Raw genomic sequence first — 23,780 nt, forward strand, 5'->3', positions numbered from 1 at the left:
GAAGCCATAAACTGACCGAAGATATCCGGTATTAGCCTGGATTCACATTAAAAGGAAAAACACTCAAATGGAACAAGTAGTTTGGAAGCAGTGGAGACTAATTCGCTTCTTTTTTAAAAATATTATCTTTATTATTACACAGATAAAATAATAACAGGAAAAGCCTCCACGTTTCGATTTCATTCGTTAGACTTCACCGGGCAGAATCAAATAGAATAAGCGCTCCGACTTTATCTTTACAAGTTCGTTTTAATAGAAAAATAAATAAACAACTACTTGACAGACACGTGTGCAGCGTCGTTTGCTTCCGTTCTTTCTGTCCCTCAAAATACACAATTCCGAGTCCAGGCCCTCCCATTTCCCAAATCTCAAAATAGTCCTTAAAAGCTTGAACAATAGATATAAAACATCTCGAAGCAAAGGTGATAACAGAGGAATAACAGTCTCCTAACACTCGCACCTTACAGTGATCTCCACGGGGTAAGTATTTGCATCCACAGCGTCTCACATACACATCGAATGGCTCACTTCAGCTCATTCAAATAGTCCATAACTGAGCGGGTGAAAAGCAGACAGGCTAGGCGCACCAGCGGTTCTGAATAATTTAGCTGCATGAAAGTGGCAGCTGTGCGGATTGAGACGAGTCCGACACCGAGCCCTCATGTACAACACACCAGAGTCGAAGACATTTTTAAAAATGTAGGAGGAAAAGCGGAAATTGACTCCTTCAGATTGAAATAGAGGTCGTTTTTCAGTGAAATGCGACTGTAAACAGAATGTGGAAGAAGAAGAAGAAGAAGAAGAGGAGGAGGAGGAGGTCACGTTACATGTTTTTAAAAAACAAAGATCAGATTTCTATGAGACGTTCGTAGAAATCTGATCTTTAAGTCCCAGTGACTATACAGGTATTTTGTGTTTTTGTAACATCATGGCGCCTTCCCACACATGTAGTGTTCGTGCCCACTTCAGATGTTTGGTCCTCTGTTGTCCCTCGTTTATTCCAAAGTGTCACCATTAAGAGGCAGGCGGTCGGACACGAGGAGGAAGCTCGAGGTGTTACCTGCACTTGGCCTCTCATTCTCATTTTTTATTTTGTTTATTTTTTTATTTTATTTTCAACGCCTTTTTCCGGATTATCTGTCTGGACAACCCAAGTTTTCAACACCTTGCGCGGCTGCAGACTGGATCCAGCCTTCCCTCTCGTGCTTTTCTGGCGTGCTTTTATTTTTCGTCCGATTATTAATAACACCAAGCCAGATGTTTGTTCATCTCGTCTGAAAACAGCCCCATTAGTCATCCGAAGATTCATTAAGAAAGGCTACGCGTCCTCCCTGCAGACAGGAAGTTTCTTATTAAGAGGATGAATCAAAATACGACTCAGGCTTTGGAGAGTGCGCATGCTGCGAATGGGGATGCGCAACCCTTTTTCCTTAAAAGGTAAAGGGATACATCTGCAACAATGCGCGTATCTGGCATTTTTTAATTTCATTTATTTATTTTTAATAAAAGTTACTCGAACAAGTTTTAAAGAAAGTTTAAATAAGACTTTTCATTTCAGTCAGATGAAATATGCAGGGTGCTCGCGCTTCACCCCTTCCCCTCCTGCAGCTACACTCCAAACCATCAGAAACATTGCTGCACGTTCAGTCGTTTCCTTATTGAATTTGTTGGATTGTTCGTCACAAAAATGGGAAAAACCGAGGCTCGTGTGCGGCTCTGGATGGTTTCTGCTGCGTCGTAAAGTTTAAAAGTCCTCAGAGAGAGGGAGCAGTAAAGGTGAAGAACACTTCGGTTTGCATGTGTGTGCGCCTCGTTCGCATGTCTGTGTCCATGTGAGTGTGAGAGTGATATCAATAAAATAAAATAATAATAAAAAAAAACAGAAAATGATTGTGAGCCATCTTGTTTATTGGTGATTTTACATCAACAATGGCGGGGATGAGGGGAGGGGAGGGGGACACACAAATTCCGTCTTTCACAGGAGAAACATCAGGAAACGAGCATATTTGTTAACATCAATATATAACAAGACGTACATAAAGATTATATTCAGTGCAAAACAACTACGCTATTATCACCAGCACATTTAAAATAAAAATTCCCTTACTTTTTCAAAATCGTAATTGTAGCAGGTATCATCGTTACACAGTAAAATGTGCGTTATAGGCAGTTTTTAGTTGTTGGGGGAAATAAAATAGCTTGCGATCAATTCAGAGCGATGCCACAAGTGAGGAATATAAATTGAGCGACAAAAGGCAAGGCTCTGAGTTTAGGTAGTGCCGTGGTACAATCTCCAAAAAAAGATAAAAAATAAAAAAAAACTTGTCTGCTTGGCTTTGAGCTAATACGTCTTCCCAAGACTCACAAATTGTCTTCAACAAGTGTATATTGTATATCGGGTAAATGCTACATACATAACTTAATAATATAAGGATGATATAGAACACTTTATTACTTTTTTTTTTCTTTCAAAAAATTAAAACCATATGAAATCTCTATATTCAGAAATCTCTATTGCAATTTCCCCAGGTTGTTTTTTTTTTAGGTAGCATCAAAGGATTTCAAACGATTGCATTTCCCTGGTAATCCTAGAAAAAAGATGTCTGAGGAGCTAAATGGCCATCAGAGTGGCCATCCACGTGAAAACGAGTAAAACAGTAACAGTAACAATTATAATAATAAAACTTGTGTGGGTTTTTTTCTTTTCTTTTCTTTTCTTTTTTTTCTTTTTACAACACGGGCCCGTTCCAAGCCTTGTGTGACTGCTGCGATGATGTCTCAACACGTACTACTTAAGTTATAGGCCTACATCTTCGCGTACAATTTTGGAGAAGAAAAAAAAAAAGGCTACTCTGAAATGTTTCTTTTTAAATGTAGGCTATAATCTATTTACACACACAGTTCGGCGTTGGTCATGTTCTGATCTTGTTTGGCTATGCTTCTGAGACTATTCAAAGCAAATTGGTACAAAAAGAGCTAAGCCATTTTCCATCTAACATGCGTTTTTTTAATTAATTTAACCTCCCCCCATTTTTATTTTATTTTTTTTAATTCTTTTTGAAGTTGCAAGGGCGACAGATCATTGAAAGAAATCATCAGCCACAGGGCGTGTGTAGCTTTTTCTACTGAACAAAAAATAATAATAATACAAAAATTCCAAATCATGTTGAGTAATGGTGAGAGGGGAGAATTTTGTCTATTTATGACAGCAACATTGGAGGGATTCCTGTTCCCTCTTGACGAAATGAAAGGGTGGTCATAAAGTTGACGCTCTCTGCCTCCTTGTGACTCTTCCTCTGTTTATGGGACCTCTCTTTTTTCTCTCTCTTTTTCAGCCATATAACCATAAAAAGGACCATAAAATCACTCCTTGGTCTCCTCTTTCTCTTCCGCTTCTTTCTCTTCTGCCTCTTCCCCTTCACCGTCCTCGTTGCCCTCCTCCTCGGCCTCGGCCTCGGCTTCGGCCTCTCCTCTCTGACCCGGAAACTTGTCTTTGTTGTTCTCTTTTTTCCACTTCATCCTCCTGTTCTGAAACCAAATCTTCACCTGCCGCTCGGTGAGGCTCAGGGCGTGGGACACCTCGATTCTTCTCTTGCGGGTCAGGTAAGGGTTGAAGAGAAACTCCTTCTCCAGTTCAAGAGTTTGGTAGCGACTGTATGTTTGCCTCCCATTCCGTCTGCCTGGGGCTTGAATGAAATAAAGCCAGAGGTTAGATGGAGTCACCACGATCCTCCCCCCCCCCCCCCCCCCCCCAACTACTCCCCATTAAACAGAACAAAAACATTCAGATTATCTATAATTAATTTCTGCATTTTCTCTCCCAACCTTCAGCATGAATTCTTAACGTTCACCTCTTACTGGTCACATCCACGCATAAAGAGCGGGGGGAAGCCCTTATTTAAAGCCTAAGATGTGTAAATTGATTTTCCATTAACAGTAATATCTATTAGCCTGCACATATCAGCCATAGAGGTCGTATTATGTGCTGTATTTCAAAACAAAAGCCCTCTAAGTGATGGTATTTTTCACTTGTGTTTGTACCACTTATAGTTCTGTTTGGAGGAGTTGATCAGCTGTCTGTGTGAGGAGTTGCTGGGTAAGTATGACAAGATACTGTGTTCATATACACGTATATATAAAAGGAAGCATGCCTTTATTATGAAATCATATGTCTATACATTTAAGCCAAATTGTCCTTCAGTTTACTGAAATTCCTCCATACAGAAAAATCCACTCTACGTGCCATTCATATGGTTTTCCTCACTAGCTACAGGGCCTATACAAGCCTGCTGGAGATATTCAGTCACACACACACACACACACACACACACACACACATTCACACACACACAATGACACACAAGAGGAAAATAAGAGAAAAGAGATAGATGCTCTATATCACCAGATGAGGACGTGCTAATGATAAACATCTCAGTGAGAGCAGACAGAAGTGAAGCTTACACCTGTGTGGAGTTAATGTAGCCTGACAGCCTGAGCAGAGTGACCCATGAGTGGAAGAGACAATATCCATAAAGCCCTGATGATTACAGCTGGATGAGGCTGAGCCACATTTGGGGCCTGTGGGTCAAATTACCCCCACAAAAACCTCTAAAAGCAGGATTCTGGATAATCGGGGGCATGTTGTGTTCCAGCTCCTGTCACTCTGCACGCTGCAGATGTGTGTGTGTTGTGTGTGTGGCACCTACACTGTCTCAAAACTGCGACTTATCAGTCCTTCCGTGGAGTTTGTGAAATATCTAATGTGAACGATAATTGGCTTCAAAGTGCTGGTGTCACGAGCTGTGATCAGCTCCTCATTCTGTGTGTAAACGGTCCTTCTGATAGCAGCCCTGTATAGACATGTGCTGCACAGCTCAGCCTGCAGTACAGGTTGTATGTGCCCCATCATGTTCCCTCACTTATTTCGTTTTATAGTTAAGAGACACACTGGTGTAATATCCAGGCACATTTAGCACACACACACACAGACAAACATACACACACACACACGCACGCACGCATACAGACAGGCAGACGCGCACGCTGACACGCGCGCACACACAGAGCAACATAGAAAAAGAAAAAGGAAATAATTGTATGATTCTGACCGTGGGGTCTCATCCATGGAAACATAAGACTGGGAGAGGAGTTTTGATTTAAGTGGCCTTGTCCTTCTCCGGGGTTAGAGCTGCTCGACGATTTACAGTCTGGGTATTGCGCTAGGCTTGCGTCTTGCTGGGTACCATAAAGCGTTTGCCTCGGAAGGGCTTCATATCCATAAAATTTCGTTGCGTCTCCGTGGCAAGCCAAAGCGCAAGGGTTCTGCTGGTATCCGGGGTTGGAGATCCCCGTGGTGCCGTGGTGGAAAAAGTCCTGCACATGATGGGACGGGTGCTGAAAGCCCGGTGCGGCTGCTCCGGGTCCGTAAACCAGCGTGTGGCTGCGGGCGACGCTTTGTGGAAACCTGCAGTCGTAGTAAGTTGGCTCCAGTGACTCGCCGCCTTTGTACTTAGAAAAAAGAGGGTTAACAAAATAGGAGCTCATGTTTAGTTAGCATCAAGCAGACGGCGCTCTCTCGCAGCAGAATATCTCCTTTAGGATGATGGCAGCCTTTTGTTTAGGGTCCCAACTCGCACAGCGCGCACAGGCAGACAAACCGGAACTAGGAGAAACGCTGCCCCTTTGGACAATCTACGGGAGCTCACTCTCTCCGAGCCGTTCCTCTCATCGGATTTCTCTCGCACTGTTTTTTCCCCCCACAGCTTTGTGCGGCTTCAACCCCGGCTCATGGCATGTGCTTTGGATGTGCGTTAGCTAGAGAGCTGGCTTGCTCGACCGGCACAGCCACAGACGCTGCTCTTTTCTTTCTTTTTCCTTTTTTTTTTTTTTTTTTTAAGCTTCCCACCCAACCACCCCCACCACACAGGCGCCCCCCACCCACCCCACCCTCCCACCCTCCCTCCACCCTCCTTCTCCCCCACTCCCCCCCCACCTTCATCTTTCCCAGACCGGTCAGACGTGGGCCCTACGTATATCCACCTTGAGAGGAGCTGCACTAATCATAACCAACAACCCAAGAGGCTTTAAACATGATCAATGCTGTGTTTATCGCAAGAAGCTTTGTTAAAAAGCTGATCAATGGAGATGTGGTGGAACGGGCTAAAATATGAAGACTATGACACATGGTACATTTCTGCTATGATCTGAATTGATGGTGTAGAGCTTGTTGTCTTTGCATGAAGGTTATGAGATATATATATATATATATATATATATATATATATATATATATATATATATATATATATATATATATATATAAATAAGACGGGGAAGGTTTGGTCTTTATAAGCGGATAAGGCTGTTATGAGTTGGTGTTTGCCCTCTCAGGCCTCTCTGAAGGTTACGCACTAATTTCCCCACCCAAAAAAAAACAGTTCACCTTTTATGTTTGCTCCAGGAGGTCAGTGCAGCGTCTGGGAGGTTGACCAAACATAACATATATATATGTATTTTTTTTTTTAATAATAAGACAAAGGGGAAGCTTTGACACACAAGGCCCACCTCACAAGTAAATAAAGACAACATATCCTCATGTAATGGTCGAGTGACGGCGAGAGCGACACACGTGCACCACGCGCAGTAAAACACCGACACTCGCAAATATAAACACGACCTGTGCATACTAGGTGCCACTTACTGACCCCGTAAAAACCGACGAGGCTACGCAGTAAATCTCTCGCGCGCGAGGAGTTCATAAAATTTTACATTGGGATGTTTAGCTACAATGAGCGCGCGCACAATTCCCCAGCTCAATAGTTTGCACGCGGGTCTCTCTCTCTCTTTCTCTCTCTCTCTCCAAATATGCCAGTGTGGGTTTTTAGTGGGGCTACTGACGTTTTATACACATCATCGTAAAATATGAAAGGCGCACTGGGCGAATTTATAGACCTTTCACACTCTATAAATATGCAGATTGCCAATCATTGTTGCGCACTTCGCGAGGACTCTGAAACGCTGCTACAACACGTCAAATATTACGGATATAAATGAGCAGGTGGAGGTTTTTTAATAAACGGTGACAACAAAATGATTATTGTTTCTCCTCCTGCTAGGCCTGCTGCTATTACCACTACTATTATAACTACTTGTACTATTAATATTATTATTATTACTATTATTATTGGTTGTTGTGTGATTTGATTTGTAGCTGTTGTTTTATGTTGTGGAGCTATTGTCTAGAAATTGTTATTAAATAAAATCTATTTACATATCGCTTCTGGCTGTGAACTGTGTGGTTTTTGTTCTCCTTTGAATATTTGTATTGCCTTCCTGCTTTTTTATTTACACCATGACAAAATAAAAACAATAAATACAAAACAAAACAATGCCAACTGTCCCCTTAAATGCAGACATTGCAAAAATAATGCTATTCTTAATGGGCGCACAATGGAAAGCAATTATATTTAAATAGAAAAAAATATAGAATAAACACCACAACATTCTAATTAACAACTAATAAATTCATGGACATTGGAGGCGTTTTAAATCCAAAAAAGTGACAAAAACAAACAGGAAATATTCCCAACAAGACCCAAAGATATAAAAAAAAATAATAACAATATAAAAATTCAAAATGGAAAATAAGAGTGAAGTCCTGTTTGTGCACACAGTCTGTGCCCAGCACAACAACAGGCTCACTGCATTCCGGCGTGCTGCTCTGCGGCCTATTACACAAAATGCGGTGGGTGACCATATCTGTCATTTTGTCATCGATAGGTTACTCCTCGCTTTACAGCCAAGCCACAGAGCAGTAAAAGAGCCCTTCAACATGCAACACTCCGCTCAAAACATGGACCAACAGCGTCATCTAGTGTCGAGAGGCGTCCCTAGACCTGGAGGAATCCACCAATCAGAAACCACTGTGCTGTGGACACAGAAGGTTCCCCCCCACCACCGTTTGTACAATCCCTGCATATACCGCGTGTTTAATATAAATAAAGCAGAGTTAAGGAAGATGTTTTCCACCACATCTGTGACTATTCAGTCTGATCTGTTTCACAGTGGACCTCAACCGGCTGATATGCTGACTGTCGTCCTGTCATGGCCGCGACGTGCTCTTCTTATACAAGAGACAACAACAGCTCTCATATTTATGCACAATAACTATTGACGTGTTCCCATCTAATTGTAAGCTAATAGACCACTCTTGTGATGAAGTGCGGGAGGGGGGTTGCGGCTGGCCCATATCAGGCAGGCAAAAGTCCCCTGAACGGTTGCGCGCATGACTCTCCTTTGAACGAGTCCACCACCACCGTCCATTAAAACCATAAAGTAATTTAGCCCAGACGTCTAGCCAGTTAGTCGAGTTTGCTTTGTTCGTCTGCATTTGAGACAAACAGCCGAGCTCCAACAGGGGCTGTAAAACTGGCATTTTTGCCGGAGCCGAGCGGAAATGCACTGGATTGGGCTTTTAAATTACAGCATCCTGTCCGTATTGTTTGCCACCACAAAAAGGCAATTTAGGCCTATCCCAGGAAACAAACGCGAGACATGGGAAATCGTCTCTCGCTTTTAAAAGGAAAAAAACCCCCAAATGCTCGAATTGTGTCTCACGTGCTCTGATCGCCTCGGCGGGCGGATGTAACCTATAACACTTCAGATCTAGGTTTTAATTCAGTTTATTCAGAAGGTGATTAATTAAAAAAAACAACCACGTAGCAGTGGGTTATATTGATAAATACTTTCTTGGAAATCTGAGAGCTGCACATTTGATTTTGGGGAAGGCCTACTTTAACACATAAAGGGCATGGGGCCATTAAAATATAAAGCACGTTATTCATGCGTTCATTTTTGCTCTTTTGAGAATGTATTGCCGCAATTTAAATGAGGTGTCCTGCTGTAGCTCTTATTAATAAAACCGTGAACACCACCACAACAACAACAACAACAACAACACTGGTTACTGGCCGCAGAAAGGCTGCTTATTGCTTTTTGACAAATTCACCGTCGAGCCTATTTGTGTGTTTATTGGATGTCCACGCACTAATCCTCACATACACGCATCACTGTAAATATAAGTTGCTGGGACTTAAAGAAGGCCAATCAGGACAACGGGTTTAAAGAAATAGAAAACGTAATTAAAACAGCGTTGACTTGCGAAACTGCCGCTTGACAAGTTTTTGTTTTTTGTTTTGACCTCGCCGTTATTTGCAGAGCTCATTTTGGGCCTTAGCTGTACTTGGAAGGAATGTCTCGGCCGCCAAAAAACTATTAGACGAATAATTGTGGAGGCGCAATTGTTTAGAAAACACCCATCTGTTTGCAACATGCAGCTTTATCCAGCGGTGATTTGGTAACTCCGCTTCTCCTGCGGCTTTTAAATCAACAGAATAGTCGAGCTGATATTGACTGTGAGTCTGTTTGTGAGGCCCTCTCTGCTCGGAGGGAAAAGTGTTTTTTGGGGGAAAGCCACACAGCAAAAATATCCACATGGAGTCACAATGAATACAGAATACAAGCACTTAGTGATTAGTTTTATATTTGCAGAGATCTATATCTACACTCTATATTTAAACTCGTTGGCTACAGTCAAAAAACACACAAACAAACAAAAAAGGAAAAAAATAAGCACAAATACAGCAACAACTATCACAAAAATACAAGACAGACGAGTCGGCTCGCAGATGTTCCGTTTTCTGTACAAAATACTACACCTGCACGACAAAGTACAAAGGAAATCAACATGAAGGAAAATACATTCACATCATAAATTATGTTTGTTTTTTTTCGTGAAATTCAAAAAGAATTCAAGTATTCTCTTTCTTCAGACAGTTTTAACGTGTCCAAACTGCAACGTGTATAATTTCTCTTACATTAAAAAAAAACAAAACAACAACACAAAGGTATTTCGAAGTGAAAGCAGAATGTAATTATCTCCTTACAAGTATTTTTCCTTTTTTTTTTTTTTGTCTTTTCTTAAATATTTTTCTCTCTTTAACGCTCGACACACACACAAAATGTGCACTGGAAAAATATAAACATAACCAGCATCAAAGAGTCTCGAAGTTAAGGTTAATACAAAAAATAAATCCAACAAAGTGATAAATATGAAGAGGAGAGGAGGAAGAGGAGGAGGAGGAGGAGGAGGAGAGGGGTTCAGCGTGTGTTTTAAGGGGGTACATCTGTGCTGTCCATGTGACTAGTGGTTATTATTAAGGTTTGACTTTTTTTTTTCTGAACGCAGTCCACATTATTGTTCCTTGCTGTCGCTCTTTTCTTTGTTCATTTTCTTCATCTTCATCCGCCGGTTCTGAAACCAGATTTTGACCTGCCTCTCGGTCAGATTCAGGACCCGGGCCACCTCGAACCGGCGGTCTCTAGTCAGATACATATTGAACAAAAACTCCTTTTCCAGTTCGAGAGTCTGGTACTTTGTGTAAGGGCATCGCTTCTTCCTCGTGGAGCGGGCGTGTATCCAATTTGCCACTGGGTTATCTGCAAATACATAACATAAGGATGATAATAATATAATAAGGACACATTATTACAAGGGAATCACTGTGAGATATTTAGAAAAAAATGCAGCAAGGACAAGTGACCACCACATTTAGCATTTAGAAAACATTATAACTCCTCAGAATTGAAAATGGTGCCAATTAGACACATGTTGGGGGTGTTTGCCATTAAAGCTGAGCTGATAGTAAACATTCTGAGTGAATTTTCTCGGCCTCTATCTATCCAACCTTACACTGATTTGCTTCCTTGTCCCCTTAACTTGTGAGTAACACCGTCGTAAAATACTCAATGCGCTTATTCACTTTATTGGCCCATAAAATGGCCCGTGGTTCAAGCCTTTACAGGTCCGTGGTGAAAGTCCTCCAGTATGTCCCTACATTCCTCAAGTTGGCTGGAAGAGTCATGTGAATTTGTGTTTGGACCCACAGAAGAGAGTAAATGTTTCATTATGGAACTACGTGCATATCACCTTCCTCATTATTGTGTGGGTGTTGTGCCACTGGGGATCAAATAGAGCCAAAATGTGGCTTTCCCCTCTCTCACTATGGGCCTACATTAATAGAGAAAATTAGAAAAAGGGGGTCTGGATGTCGGCTCACAGGGCTTGGTGTGCCGCATGTACAGCCACGGGGTCAAAACATGGTCGTAAAGAAATGCATCACAAGGCTTTAAATGTAATATCGACGCATGTGTCACTTTAGGTTGCTCGCATTAAAAGGACACCTTGCATGTTTTTTTAACATTATATCCGACAACCCCTTCCAAATTCAACGTCTTCCTGTAGCTTTGAGTCCATGTTTACAACCCCGTCTGGTTTATAGCCCCAATATTAGCCTCGTAGCGTTTGTCTTTTATAGTTCCTAAAGCTTCTCCCCCCTTCACCACCAACCCCGACCCCAGCAGAGGCGACTCAGACAGAGCTGGACTGAAAAAAGGGCAGCGTGAAACAGATATAATTTCATGTTACAGAGGACGGTAAAATGCCTTTGAGCTAAGTTAGCTTTTACACAACCCCAAAAGCAGAAAAACTAAAACAAACTCCCACCCGGCTGTAAAAAAAAAAAAAAAAAAAAAAAAAAAAAAAGCGTGCAGGAGCTTGAACTTACTCGGATCTAGCTCCGGCTTCTCGTCTTTATGTTTTCCTGAAGCCAGCAGCTCCGACTCGGGAGAGGGGATATTCTGCTGCGTCTTGTCTCGCGTGTCAGTGGACGAGCAGTACAGATAATCCGTGTAGGTTCGTCCGCTGGAGCCGAGGCACTCCGCGGCTCTGTGCTCCTGGAAGGCGTCGGGCTTCAGCCCATAGTGCCTGCCGCTCCCCGGATAGCCGTGGAAAGGCACGGCGCCTGATATCGGCTCCAGCCATGACCGCATATACCTCGAGTCTGTGCCTAAGTGCGGTTGGTGACTGTATGGATGGTAAACCACTGATGACTGGGAGTGTACGGGGGCCCAGGAGGTGGAGAAGACGGGTGCCTTGGGTGCGAAGCTGCAGGAAGGATAGTCGGCACACTCCGGTACTAGAGACGTCGGACGAGGGCCGGCTGGGTGCGAACCGGGAGCCGAAAAGCGAGTTGCAGCGGCAAGGACATCCTCGTTCTCATGGTTGATCAAGGAGTCCACATAATAATTACTTATGGGACCCGTGGTCGACATGTCGAAGCCTCCCCGACTCTTTTACATGCATCCGATTATTATATGGAGTGTATGTGTACTTTTTTATCTAGCCATAGAACAATCAAGGCAGGTAATTATTTCTCAACGCTTGCCTGGCTGCGATTGGCTGCCTCGCCGACACGTGATTATATTTACCCCCACAAAAATTGTACAGTGGATCAATGCGCCACTTATCCTGGGATACCATTGCACATATCGGATTAAAGAATGTGCTCTTTTGCTCCCTTTCCCTGGACGTATTAGAGGTAAACCAACAACCGTGTTTCTTTATGAAGAAAATATGCTTTTGCAGCGCTTATGGCGGCTCTTTTTTTTTTTTTTTTTTTTTTTTTACCCCAGTCGCAGTGCAGACCTGCGCACATTACGAGCAAGGCACTATTTGATGGTGTAATCAATCTCTGTCAGGCAAAATCTACCGTAGTCCCACGTTAACAGCGGCGGATAGTTTTACAGCATTAAAGTGTTTACTGTATCGTTGACGCCTTTTATCTTTATCAAAGCAGCAGCACATTTGATAAAGTGAAAGGTTTATAACATCCTGAGGAATGCTGTTTATTTCTTAATACAGAGAGAGGAGCCTGCACAGTAGCTCCACACAGACCAGACAGAGCCAGGACAGGAGAGCGGATCAAAATACGGGATGCAGGATACTACTAACAATAAAGTTTGCACTGTTTTAACGAGGGCGCAGCAGACCAAACATTTCCTAAATGGGATCTGCGGAGATAGGAGAGGAGGGGATTCAGATTCTTGACAAGCAGCCCACTCCAGCGGGCTATATTCGGCTAGTGACCGTTCATGATTTTATACCCCATCAATAAATTTTAACGAGGACCATTTGATTGTTCATAAACGTGTCGTTAATACGACTGCATCCGAGTTCATCGCTCCACATAAAAACCACCAGCACCGCTACCAGCAGCAGCAGCAGCAGAATCTACTGTATGTGCATGTGAAACAGTCCCTATCAACCAAAAGAGGCCGAGGACAGGAAGAGAGCAGAGCAGAGGAGGTAAAAAGGTTCGTTAAAGGGCTAACTAGGTGAAAGTTTCCATAACAGGGATAATGTTACTCTTGTATCTAATGGCAAGAGTTGACTGTTTCGCCGTGCGGTATACTGACGTGGCTTGTCTTGTTTGTAGGCTGTGAAACAACCATGAACTCTTGTGCAGGGCTGCAGAAAATAACAGAGTATTAAAAAACATGATGGAGGAAGAGTCACAGCGAGGACAAATTAGACTAATTGGTACATAACTACTGAATGTTTAATGCATTCGTGCAGATTGGGTGAGGTCGATGGATGAGGAGAGGCTAAAAGCTGCACATATTATATTTATATAATGTGGTTGAGTATATTTGTGCATTTTAATAGACGGTGTTAAAATGAGTGTTGTTGTCATGAGCTTTAATATTGTGTATGTTTTATTTATTCTTTTTGTTTTGTGTTGCAGGCTATATATTCTATTTGATACGTATGATCCTGGTGCGTAATTGCTGTTTTGATGTCTGTAAAGTTATCTTATTTTTTCGCCCCCTCCCTTCTCACACTGAAGGATTGTTTGAATTGAATTATTGCGCTCCTTCAGACGAGTTACTAAATATAAGATGGTGTGGACCTGACAGTCATTATGTGAAAAAGTGAAATTACAGTGGTGCAGCCCAACAAACCGCACTCATCCTGAAATTAACTCAAACACGTCGCGTTGCGCTCCACGAAATGCAAAAATACGACGTGACAGTCCAACCAGAGACATTTCTAAATAAATCCCAAATTGCAAGTCAGTCACTGGTAAGTGTTGAGATCACCGCCAAGCCACGGGGATCAAATGACGTCACCAGTAAGCCCTCGATTTAAATCCAGGTTAACCTCAAATAAAATTCTCACACCTCATCCAAACAAACCTGATATAACACTTAATATTTGGACTTCGTGGCGTTAGAGTAAATGTTACCCGTACACGCACCAGGAAGTACCGATGTTTGTGTCATGGCTGCTGAGGTCAGATTCAACCATGAAATTTAAAAGGCCAGACGCCAGACCTTAACCCGGATCACGCCAAACGGTGTCCTGGTGTGTGTGTGTGTGTGTGTGTGTGTGTGTGTGCGCATGATGAATGCATCCAGTCTGCAGCGAGTCGAGTGTGTCCGCGCGTGTTTACAGAAAATGAATTTAGCACATCTTAAATTAGATCGCTTAAAGTTGTGTGTTTTCTGCGGGCTGAAGGTCTGAGCCCGTTTATTCTACTGCTGCCAATTAGGCAGAATAATACAGCGTTTAATGGTCGCTTATTACCATAACATATGGCTTTATAATTACATTATAGAGCTGCTATCTATGCTTAATGTCTAACGTGATCCAGTGAGTAATCCTCTGTAGACTACTGTTTTTGGTGTGTACTTTTGAATCTGTGTGTGTGTGTGTGTGTGCGCGCGCGCGCGCGTGTGCGTGTGTGCGCGCGTCCACTAATGTGAGGTAAATGTGTTTTTACAGTGCATCTATTCCACTTGTTTACCCCTGTTTGTTGCGCTCTAATAAAAGAAAGACTGCATCATTAAATATTGCTTTGGAGTTGTCTCATTATGTCTTTTGCTCTTCTTCTTCTTCTTCTTGCAGACAGCTGCAGTTGTAACTCAACCATTTAAGGTTATATTGCCGAACAAATGCCTCTCTGTTGCCCCTTTAAATGTGTCATATATTCACTACTTTCCACAACGTTTTACCTTGAAACGCAGCCTATTATGGTAAACAAAACAAAAAATGTAGGATGGTTTGCTTCGCTCTGAACTTTATGTATCACCAGAATATTAAAAAAATACGACTAGAGACTGGTAGAAAAAAAAGGAACAGAGCGTGTTTAAAACTTAAGAATGAGACAATTAATACGAAACTGCTGGTTTGCTTTTAGATATTATCTGTGCTCGTCTCCATTCAAGTCAATAGTAGCTTATTTATACTGTCAGAAATAACAAATTCTCCTCCGAAGGCTTTGCATTCGACATACGACACCCTCAATATAAAGACCTTATAAGATTATATGTGTCTTATTTTGTGTTTTGGACTTTTATACAATTTGGAGATGCACTGAATTTGTCCTACAGCTCAAACGCAAAGTTATATTGGTTTATAACGACTTAATTAATAAATCACGAGGACAACAATGCTTGGAACTGATGCAACGGTGCAAACCTGACTCTGACATTTCTCAATTTTTCATTAAGTTTCCCCATTAATAATAAAAAAAGAGAACAACAAACACGCATTATGTGGCTGCAGCATGACGCAAACGACAGACCTAGAGGCTGATGCTCCGAGTGGACAGTGTTGTTTTTGTTTTATGTGTAAAAGATTTCGTGTGTAATTGAAATGGATGGTTACAATATAAAGACAACGACGTGACAGTAAGTCCCAGTTTGGCTGCGTAGTCGCTGCCGCAGTGCACAGACGCTTCATATTGACTTCAAATGACTAGAAAAATTGTTTATGGACCCACGCTTTTAATCCAATACCTCCACTTCACTTTGCTTATCTATCTGCGTCGCCTGAATGCAGATTTCGGTGCAAAAAGTCCAAAGACAGATACATGCTGAACACTGCAAGCCTCCACTGCAAGATCCTGAATGTGTCCGCAGGTTGAACAATGCATCCTCAGACGTACATTAAGCTTAGTGTAACTGTGTGGATGGTAGGTGACAATACGCACACGACTCCTCATATGTGTCCTTATAATCCTAAAGCAGAAAGACTCGTCAGGCGGAGCATCGAGCTTTAAAATGATCACCGTTGATGCATGTTGAGGAAAATATGATTCATCCTCATTGTCAAGTGGGTCTGATCCCTGTTTATTGGTACTTCCAACAGCACAAACCAGTTCGTGTCATCGCCGGGTTGATGAATAATGAGCGAACTATTAGAAAGCTATGCGTCCTAACGCGATTTTTCTCTTACTAGACGCGCACGGTTGCATTTACTGGCTCGTGCGTAATGACAGGGTGGAGGCACATCAGTTATTCCTTCATAATGGAGATGTTACATGTAATTTTCTCCTAATTGTAGTCACAACAAACAACAACAGCACAAATTTCCTACGAAGCTATGCAGATCAAAAGGGCCTTTCTCTCTTACGCACGCGCGAGCACACACACAGCGCTGTTTATCTGGTTTAGAGAGAGGCAACATTTGGATCATATTAAATGCATATGGGAGAATCAAAGTGTATATCAGGCGTTATTCATAAAGCCCCATGTGCTGAACAGAACCCGCCGCACAGCCACGAGTGTGATCAGATGAAAAGGCCACAAATTATTAATATTATTAGCCAAACTGTATCACAGTGTTTTCTATTGCGGATGGCCGCTGAATATTACAGTCTGAAGGAATAAAAAAAAATAAAAAATCCAAATCACTTCAAATAAATCCCATAATGCGGCTTTAAAAGCATTTTTCTTTATGGGGACACTTGAGAAAATCCCTCCGTTCAACAAAACAACAACTTCTGAGACCTACTGAAGATCAATACAACTATTCCCATGGTGAGCAGGCCTGCCGCACTGATAAGCATCTTGCCTTCTCGTCCTGTATAAATGTTTCCCACAGTTAAAGAAGGAGAAGCGTTTGTGTGAGATCACGATGCCTAACTTAAAAATAAGTGACATTTTCTAGCCTATTTTGTTTCAGCATCTACAGCTTCATCGATTCCAATTCATTCAGAGCGGATAGAAAAATACTCTCAATAATTCAATGACATTCAAAAAATTTAAAGAATATATAAAGTATAGTTTTCAGTATTATTTCGCCAACGGTGTTCGAAATGATAAAAACAAATCTTGTCAGTAAAAGAAAGCGAAGGTCCCTCGTCTTCTAAATTAAACCGTCACCTAACAAAAAATAAATAAATCTTCACGCGTAAAATACAATGTGCGAAGTAGTGCTCTCAATCACAAGAAAAGCGTAATGATATCTGACAAAAAAGGCATAAAAATGAGAAGAAGAAACGCCGTTAGCACGTTTGCCTCATGTCTGATCATGCCAGTGGCAGTAACCCATCTTGAGCTGTCCCAAGGAAGTGGCTGTCTAAAGCCTTCAGTTCCTGTGTGCGCCACTACAAAGTGAAAATAAATTGCTTTATGTGTATATGGTTTTAGGGTGAATCTGTGCAGCTCTCGGGGCTGTTTCCAGCGCTGTAAAAGTCTTTGTCAGGGATGCATTCCAAGGGAGACACTCATTCACTGAGCTGAATGAAAGTGACTTTGGATTCCAGACTGTCTCTTCCAGTTGCACTAGCGCCAAAGGGGAGGAGGAGGAGGAGGGGGGGCTGAGAAAACAAGGGGAAATAGTGACCAGTATAAACACTGGAGTCTCTAGCAGGAGAGATGCTGACTGCGCCTCAAGAACAGACGGTTCCATAAATAAGTGATTGTGTTTCTTCTAGATGAGCTCATCAGTTTCCCGGAGACTTTGATTTTTCATTGATCTCCATGGATTTTTGTTCGGCTAGGCTAAAAAACAAAAACATTATTATTCTCCACTTATGATAGAAATCAAACTAATTCCTGGTTTGAGCGAGAGTTAAAGTTAGGCCTTTACTTGTGGTGGTCAGTGGCTCACTGGTGTGCTACACTGAAAAAAAAAATTTGGTCATATGTGGCGACAATCAGTCAAATAATTCAGTGCTAATGGGCCATAGTGCGGTTTATTAGTGTATTGTCGACTGAATCTCAAGAATATAAAACTATCTTTATTTTCTAACTCAGTCCAAGTTTTAAAAATGTGTCTGAGTTATTAAAATCAAAACAATATATTCATATAAGACATCGTGAGGCTCGTTTACAGGCCGGGATGAAACAAAACAACTAATTTTAACTTCACACTTAGCATCGGATCTTAATCAATAATATCAAATTATGATATGAGCGAGTTAAAACAAGTTAACTGTGATGGCAGGAGTTTCACTGGAAAAATTAAACAGGCCTTAATTAGCCTCAAAACGTGTGTTCTAGAGGAATGATTGTATAGTACAATATATATTGTGAGTATAAATGATCTGATGTGCGTTAAAGTGTGTGGATAACACTGAATTCCTAAATCAGAGGGCGTTTAGATCATGTATATAATCTTAGGCTACTATTCAGAACGACACAGGAAAATTGGAATAGCGCGATATCTCGCAATAAAACATTTCAAGCAGCCGTGCATTGGCATCCACAGGAACGATAAGATGATGGATCTGTCAATACCCATCCATTTCCTGTTATAGTCACCAGAATCATTCGTCAGATAAATGAATGGGGCACATCTATCCATCTCTCCATCTTCCCATCTGCCCATTCGGATCATCATACAGCAGCTGACAGATGCAATACAACGCAGTCTAAAACTTTACCCCATGTTGTTTACAACCTATTCTCCCTTCTGAGAGCCTCAGAAGGTTTTACAGCCCACCACAAAATAACAGCAAAGAAAGAAAGAGAAAAAAAAAACGTCTCTGTCCAAAGGTATTGCAGCTCAGTTCATTTACAATGCCATTTGCGGGGAACCTGGGTGACTATAGGGGGTAATTCAGCGGAAATTGTGCCCTTGATGAAGACGAACTGACGTAATCAAGGCAGTTTCTTGTTGCCGAGCCAGGAAGCCAACCCCAACAACATGAAACTACCTAAACCACGCTTCAGCTTCGCGCAAAAGAGGGTTGTTTTGTTTTTGTTTTTTTGTTTTTTTTTTTGTTGTAGTTTTTTTCTTTAAATCCATGGAAAGGAGAATGCATGCAAAAGCCAAGTGAGGATTAACACTATCCAGCAGAGGGAGGAAAAAAAGGCGAGTACCAGCACAATAAAACACACTGTGGTCTGCAAAAGGACTGCAATCAAGCTACTTTCTAAACACTGTCTGTGGACAACTTTTATAGCCACGCATGCCTCGACTAGATTCCTCATAAAAATCCGTGTCACTTTTAATATGCCATTGTTCTTATTCCAAAAATAGCAGGCTGCTCGAAATGAACAGCACTTTAAGAAAAACCAGGTGCACAGAAAAAGAAAACACAATGCGAAAATATTCAGCAAAGCAACATTTTGGAATCCCAGCGAGAGGAAAGGAAAACAGAAACCAGCAGCACGCTGATTGATATCAACAGCGTCAGATAAACTATCGACGTGTGCAGGCGTGCACCATGCGTGCCACGAGAGCTGTCAGGCGCGCCGTCCTGACAGATGTGGCATACTTTCCGAAACAGGAAATAAAGATATTACGTAGAAAAATGAGTCCTACCTTCACATGCCTCCCGCAGACGCCTTCCCCGGGTGCGTTTTAGTTATCCACGTGTTTCGCCGTGATGCCTTGTTGTTATTATTGTTCCAGCAGCCGTCGCGGTCGCTGTCCCCCTTTCTTTTTTTTTTTTTTTATCCACCATCTTTCCCATCTCCTGCTCTCACGAAGCTCCCATTATCCCGGTTTCGGAAGGCAAGGCTGCTCCCTTCCAGCACCCAGCGCCTCGGCTGGATCCTGCATATTGCAGTCTCTGCTGTGTGGATTAGCCCTCCTCCACACACACCTTTAAACGCATCTTTACTGCTGCAGCACATTATATTTGCAGATCATAAAATCCACCCCCAACGCTTTCCAGGGCGAACCTGACATTAGAATTTTATGACCTTGACTTACTGTGGTCACCTGGATAATATTTAAATCAACGTTATGGTCTCTCACTTCTATTAAAAGTGCCATAATCTCCCTTCTCTCATCCGCAGTGTCTCTCCCTCCTTTCTCATTCGCAGCTACTATACCAGGGGAAGGACAAAGTTGGTAATACCTTTCGGTTTCCCCCTCCTTTTATTGTTTTTAGAATCGTTTGCCATGACATAGCTCAACATCGTCTTGTGCATTCCCACTGCACACTGGCACAGCGACAGACACCAACGAAGGAGGCTGCACAAGTGGCAAAAACATTTATCATAGCTCGGCTTTACATGCCACGAGTTAAGTATTAGACTGGTGAGATTCGCCTCCTCCTTTCGTTTGCTTCGTGTTATAGTATAGTTATCATTACACTGAGGCGGTGGCACCCAGCTGCTGCGAGAGAGAGAGTTCACCTGGAACTCAAGTCGAGTCTGCAGGTCGCAGCGTTGTGTCGTTCATAAAGGAAGGCACGGCGTGTGTGTATATGTGTGTGTATATGTGTGTGTGTGCAAATGTGGTGAAATTGATGAATGAATGCATTATAAGATGACACATGCATTGTCCGTCTGTGTCTGTCGTGTTTTTGCATGTGTGTGTGTGTGCGTGTGTGTGTGTGTGTGCGTGTGCGTGTGCGTGTGCGTGTTTGTATTGAAGGTGTTCAGGAGTAGTTATAAACTGCACTCTGCTCCCTCTCTCGACTCTCCCTGCTCAGCTTCTTCAGCTTCATGCGTCTGTTTTGGAACCAGATCTTGACCTGTCTGTCGGTCAGGTTGATACTCCGGCTGATCTCCAGGCGGCGCTCCCGAGACAGATACATGTTGAACAAGAACTCCTTCTCCAGCTCCAGCGTCTGGTGCTTTGTGTAGGGGCACCGCTTCTTCCTTCCACTTTTGGCTTTTAACCAGCTTCCCGTTGTCTTTTCCGCGGATAAATCATCTACCGGAGCAAAGAGAAATACAACAGTGAGCAAGAGTGGCCAGAACCGGGCCAAGCAATCTTGCGCAGAGATCATATTGCAGCTTTTATAACCTCCATCAATACACTGGATGCTGCCGTCCACGCCCATATCTCACATGCACATTCATCTGGATCAAAATGAGTAGTTTATAACCGAGCAGCTTTACCTGGGTGTGCACTCTCCGTCACTCTCGCCAGAACAAATGAGCATCCCACCTTTTCTTGCCACAACTCCTACTGCTTCGAGATTGCTTTTTGTGTGTGAGTGATGTACAGCTATAATTAGATCAAATCAAAACTATGGTGTGTAAGCACTTTTCTTTTGTCTCTGTTGGACCTCAGACTCTCATAAAATCTTTATTACCTTTTTTGCACACCGGAGCCAAATGAATTTTTTTCGAGAGGGTTCATCCAAAAACAAAACCAAGTCTCTGTAGCATCACAGCAGACTTAGGGAAAATAAAAACACGCAATAAAGACAAAGAAACAAGGCATGTCGGTGGTGATGGCACAGGGAAAAATCACACCGCTGCACATTCAGTTAATTCCGTGATTATCTCGCGGACTCTTGGGAATAACACACACACACACACACACACACACACACACACACACACACACACACACACACACACACACACACACACACACTCACGACGACAACGCGCAGGTTACAGTAATAATTACCCTAATGTGAACGCTCAGTGTGTGGCCCACATTTAATCATTACCCAAACATTTAATTCAGTAATATGGGACTAACAGGACACACATACACACACACACACACACACACACACACACACACACACACACACACACAAAGACGGTCCTATTGCCTCCTTCAATTAAATTAAAATAAAATGAAAGGAGCTTGTCGGTCGTCCCATATGAAGCTTTTCGCTGAATCCATAAATAACACAACAAACTGAAACTAATTAGAAATAAGAGCTGAGGAAAAATGGCGGATGGGTTTGTGCAATAACGTCAGCTAGCTAGCTCCAATTTATTAGGGCGATAATAATAATAAAAGTGATAGTAAAACTAACAGCGTGTGTGTGTTTGAAATAACACCTACCTGTCGTCGCCGTTTAATTAAAAGAGAAACTGTTTCATCTGCTCGATAAACACGTCGTGTTTTTATCAAACGGGAAGGAAAAAAAAAGACAAATTCGCTTCATTCTCGCCAGGCTGAGGCTGCTAGCACCAACGAAAAGACAGAAAAAACATCCCCAGCCGTGGACTTTCACTTTAAATAATTATATGATAAAAACAGAGATGAATTATGTTAAATTATGGCCGCATCGAAGCAGAAAAGCGCAAATGTATTCTTGCTAAAAAAAAAACCAACTTTCTACTGCAGCAGAAATGTTAACTGGAGTTTTTTTTTTAAAATTTCTACTTTGACAAAATGTTTTCATAACTGTGCAGCACAACCGTTCAATTTAATGTTTTATCCCAAAGCAGAAGCGTAAAATAGTGCCTGTTAAAGATGGTTGCGTCTCATAGAGTAAATGACCCATGCAAGAGAGAGAGAAAGTGTGTGTGTGTGTGTGTGTGTGCATGTGTGTGTGTATTAGTGTGTGTGTGTGTGTGTCAGCGTGTTTATTTCAATGATAACTGCCCATCTCACGTTCTCACATTAATGGAAAGGTGTTAAATGCCACGGGCACCATAACCCCTGCTAGGCGAGGCTGTCAAATGCCCATACAGCCCCATATGACTGCTATCAAACACAAGCCTGCACCGCTGGGCCGTGACGCAACACAACGTACACACATAAAAATTATGTGTGGATTAATGTGGTAAAACTTCCTACAGATTATCTCTACGTGTGTGTACATGTGTGTGTGTGTGAGTGTGTGTGTGTGTGTGTGTGTGTCAGGGAGCAGGAGGAGGGTGGGGGTTAAGTCTACCTTTTGATTCCCCGTCCGAGTTATCTGAACAGCTGTCACTCTTGGCCTTCTCCTCCTTCCTGCTCTGACTCTCATCCGTCTTTGAAAACTCTCTCGCTGTCTCCTGCGTCGCTTTGCTGCAACTTATTGTCGATTCTGGTGCTGACTCAACAGATGTCGCCAAGTGGGTCAGAGAGAAGCCGGAGGGGAACTGCCGGGACTCGTCCTGCTGCGGCCTCTCCCCGTCGTACACCTGGAAACAGCCGCTGGACGAAGCGGCGGATTGCTCCGGCCGGCAGCTATTGTCTCCAAGCCGGATGTAAGTGGTCGCCTCTGTTGTCTGTTTCCCCTTATTGCTGCCATCCTGATAGAGGCAACAAAACGCCTCCTCTTTGACGGTGCCCGCTGGAAACGAGCAGGGTTGTAAACACTGGGCAACAGGTTGTTCGTCCCTGCTGGTTTTGGAGCCTGGGGTCCATGTGGCCAGCTGTGTTGACAGGTAGGACGCATCCTGGAAGCCGCTGAGCGGCACGCCGCCGGGAGGAATCTCGTCTCTTTTGGAGAGTGAAGAAGGTCCAACCTTCCCAATGTTTCTCATCACTGAATATCCGTACTCTGCAGCTGTGTGGATGTACATCCCGGGGTTGCTGGAATAACCCTCACCCCTGAAGGAAGATGATCCTCCCATTAAGGAATCCATCAGGAAGTTACCGGGCGCTATGTTATTCGGACATGACATTTTTGCATTTGGCACCACAGTAATCGCTTGGTGTGATCCACTGCTCTAAACTACGGGATTTCTCCTGGAGAGTAAGGACAGTAGGATGCTGACATCTTTTGGAAGGGGGTGCAAAAATATCAGTAACATAATTATGGATGCTGGGAGACAAGTCATGTGATTTTCAGACCAATAGCGGCGTGGAAGTGGCCTTGATGCTCCAGACTGACGTGACGTCAACGCGGTCAAGTTGGGAGATCTGGAGGCTTTTCGGTGGAGCACGAGCGCCACCGAGCGGCCACGAGCCGGTCAGGACAGCAGGCCCGCAGCAGAGGGAACAAAGGACG

General features: G+C 42.8%; 3 protein-coding genes across 3 annotated transcripts; all 3 read right to left on the reverse strand.

Moving 5' to 3' along the window:
* Positions 1 to 2,151: 2,151 nt before the first annotated feature.
* Positions 2,152 to 5,830, reverse strand: hoxc8a (homeobox C8a). Its single transcript, XM_030423189.1, has 2 exons — positions 5,109 to 5,830; positions 2,152 to 3,686 (listed from the first exon to the last, which is right to left on the reverse strand). The coding sequence occupies exons 1-2, from the start codon at positions 5,542 to 5,544 to the stop codon at positions 3,364 to 3,366; spliced, it is 759 nt and encodes a 252-aa protein (XP_030279049.1). The 5' UTR covers positions 5,545 to 5,830; the 3' UTR covers positions 2,152 to 3,363.
* Positions 5,831 to 9,523: 3,693 nt separating this feature from the next.
* hoxc9a (homeobox C9a) lies at positions 9,524 to 12,437 on the reverse strand. The gene is made up of 2 exons (XM_030423188.1): positions 11,625 to 12,437; positions 9,524 to 10,497 (listed from the first exon to the last, which is right to left on the reverse strand). Exons 1-2 carry the CDS (start codon positions 12,169 to 12,171, stop codon positions 10,253 to 10,255), a joined length of 792 nt encoding a protein of 263 aa, XP_030279048.1. The 5' UTR covers positions 12,172 to 12,437; the 3' UTR covers positions 9,524 to 10,252.
* A 7,153-nt stretch (positions 12,438 to 19,590) lies between these two features.
* On the reverse strand, positions 19,591 to 23,549 carry hoxc10a (homeobox C10a). The gene is made up of 2 exons (XM_030423184.1): positions 22,737 to 23,549; positions 19,591 to 20,800 (listed from the first exon to the last, which is right to left on the reverse strand). Exons 1-2 carry the CDS (start codon positions 23,452 to 23,454, stop codon positions 20,523 to 20,525), a joined length of 996 nt encoding a protein of 331 aa, XP_030279044.1. The 5' UTR covers positions 23,455 to 23,549; the 3' UTR covers positions 19,591 to 20,522.
* Positions 23,550 to 23,780: the final 231 nt, after the last annotated feature.

Source organism: Sparus aurata, chromosome 7 (assembly GCF_900880675.1).
Source record: "Sparus aurata chromosome 7, fSpaAur1.1, whole genome shotgun sequence".
In the NCBI taxonomy this organism is placed as follows: Eukaryota; Metazoa; Chordata; class Actinopteri; order Spariformes; family Sparidae; genus Sparus; species Sparus aurata.

Coding starts and splice junctions, on each gene's coding strand:
- hoxc8a (XM_030423189.1), bottom strand. CDS start 5,544: ATGAGCTCCTATTTTGTTAACCCTCTTTTTTCTAAGTACAAAGGCGGC. Junction 3,687..5,108: donor TCCATGGATGAGACCCCACG/GTCAGAATCATA, acceptor ATTTCATTCAAG/CCCCAGGCAGACGGAATGGG.
- hoxc9a (XM_030423188.1), bottom strand. CDS start 12,171: ATGTCGACCACGGGTCCCATAAGTAATTATTATGTGGACTCCTTGATC. Junction 10,498..11,624: donor GAAGCCGGAGCTAGATCCGA/GTAAGTTCAAGC, acceptor ATGTATTTGCAG/ATAACCCAGTGGCAAATTGG.
- hoxc10a (XM_030423184.1), bottom strand. CDS start 23,454: ATGTCATGTCCGAATAACATAGCGCCCGGTAACTTCCTGATGGATTCC. Junction 20,801..22,736: donor CTCGGACGGGGAATCAAAAG/GTAGACTTAACC, acceptor TTGCTCCGGTAG/ATGATTTATCCGCGGAAAAG.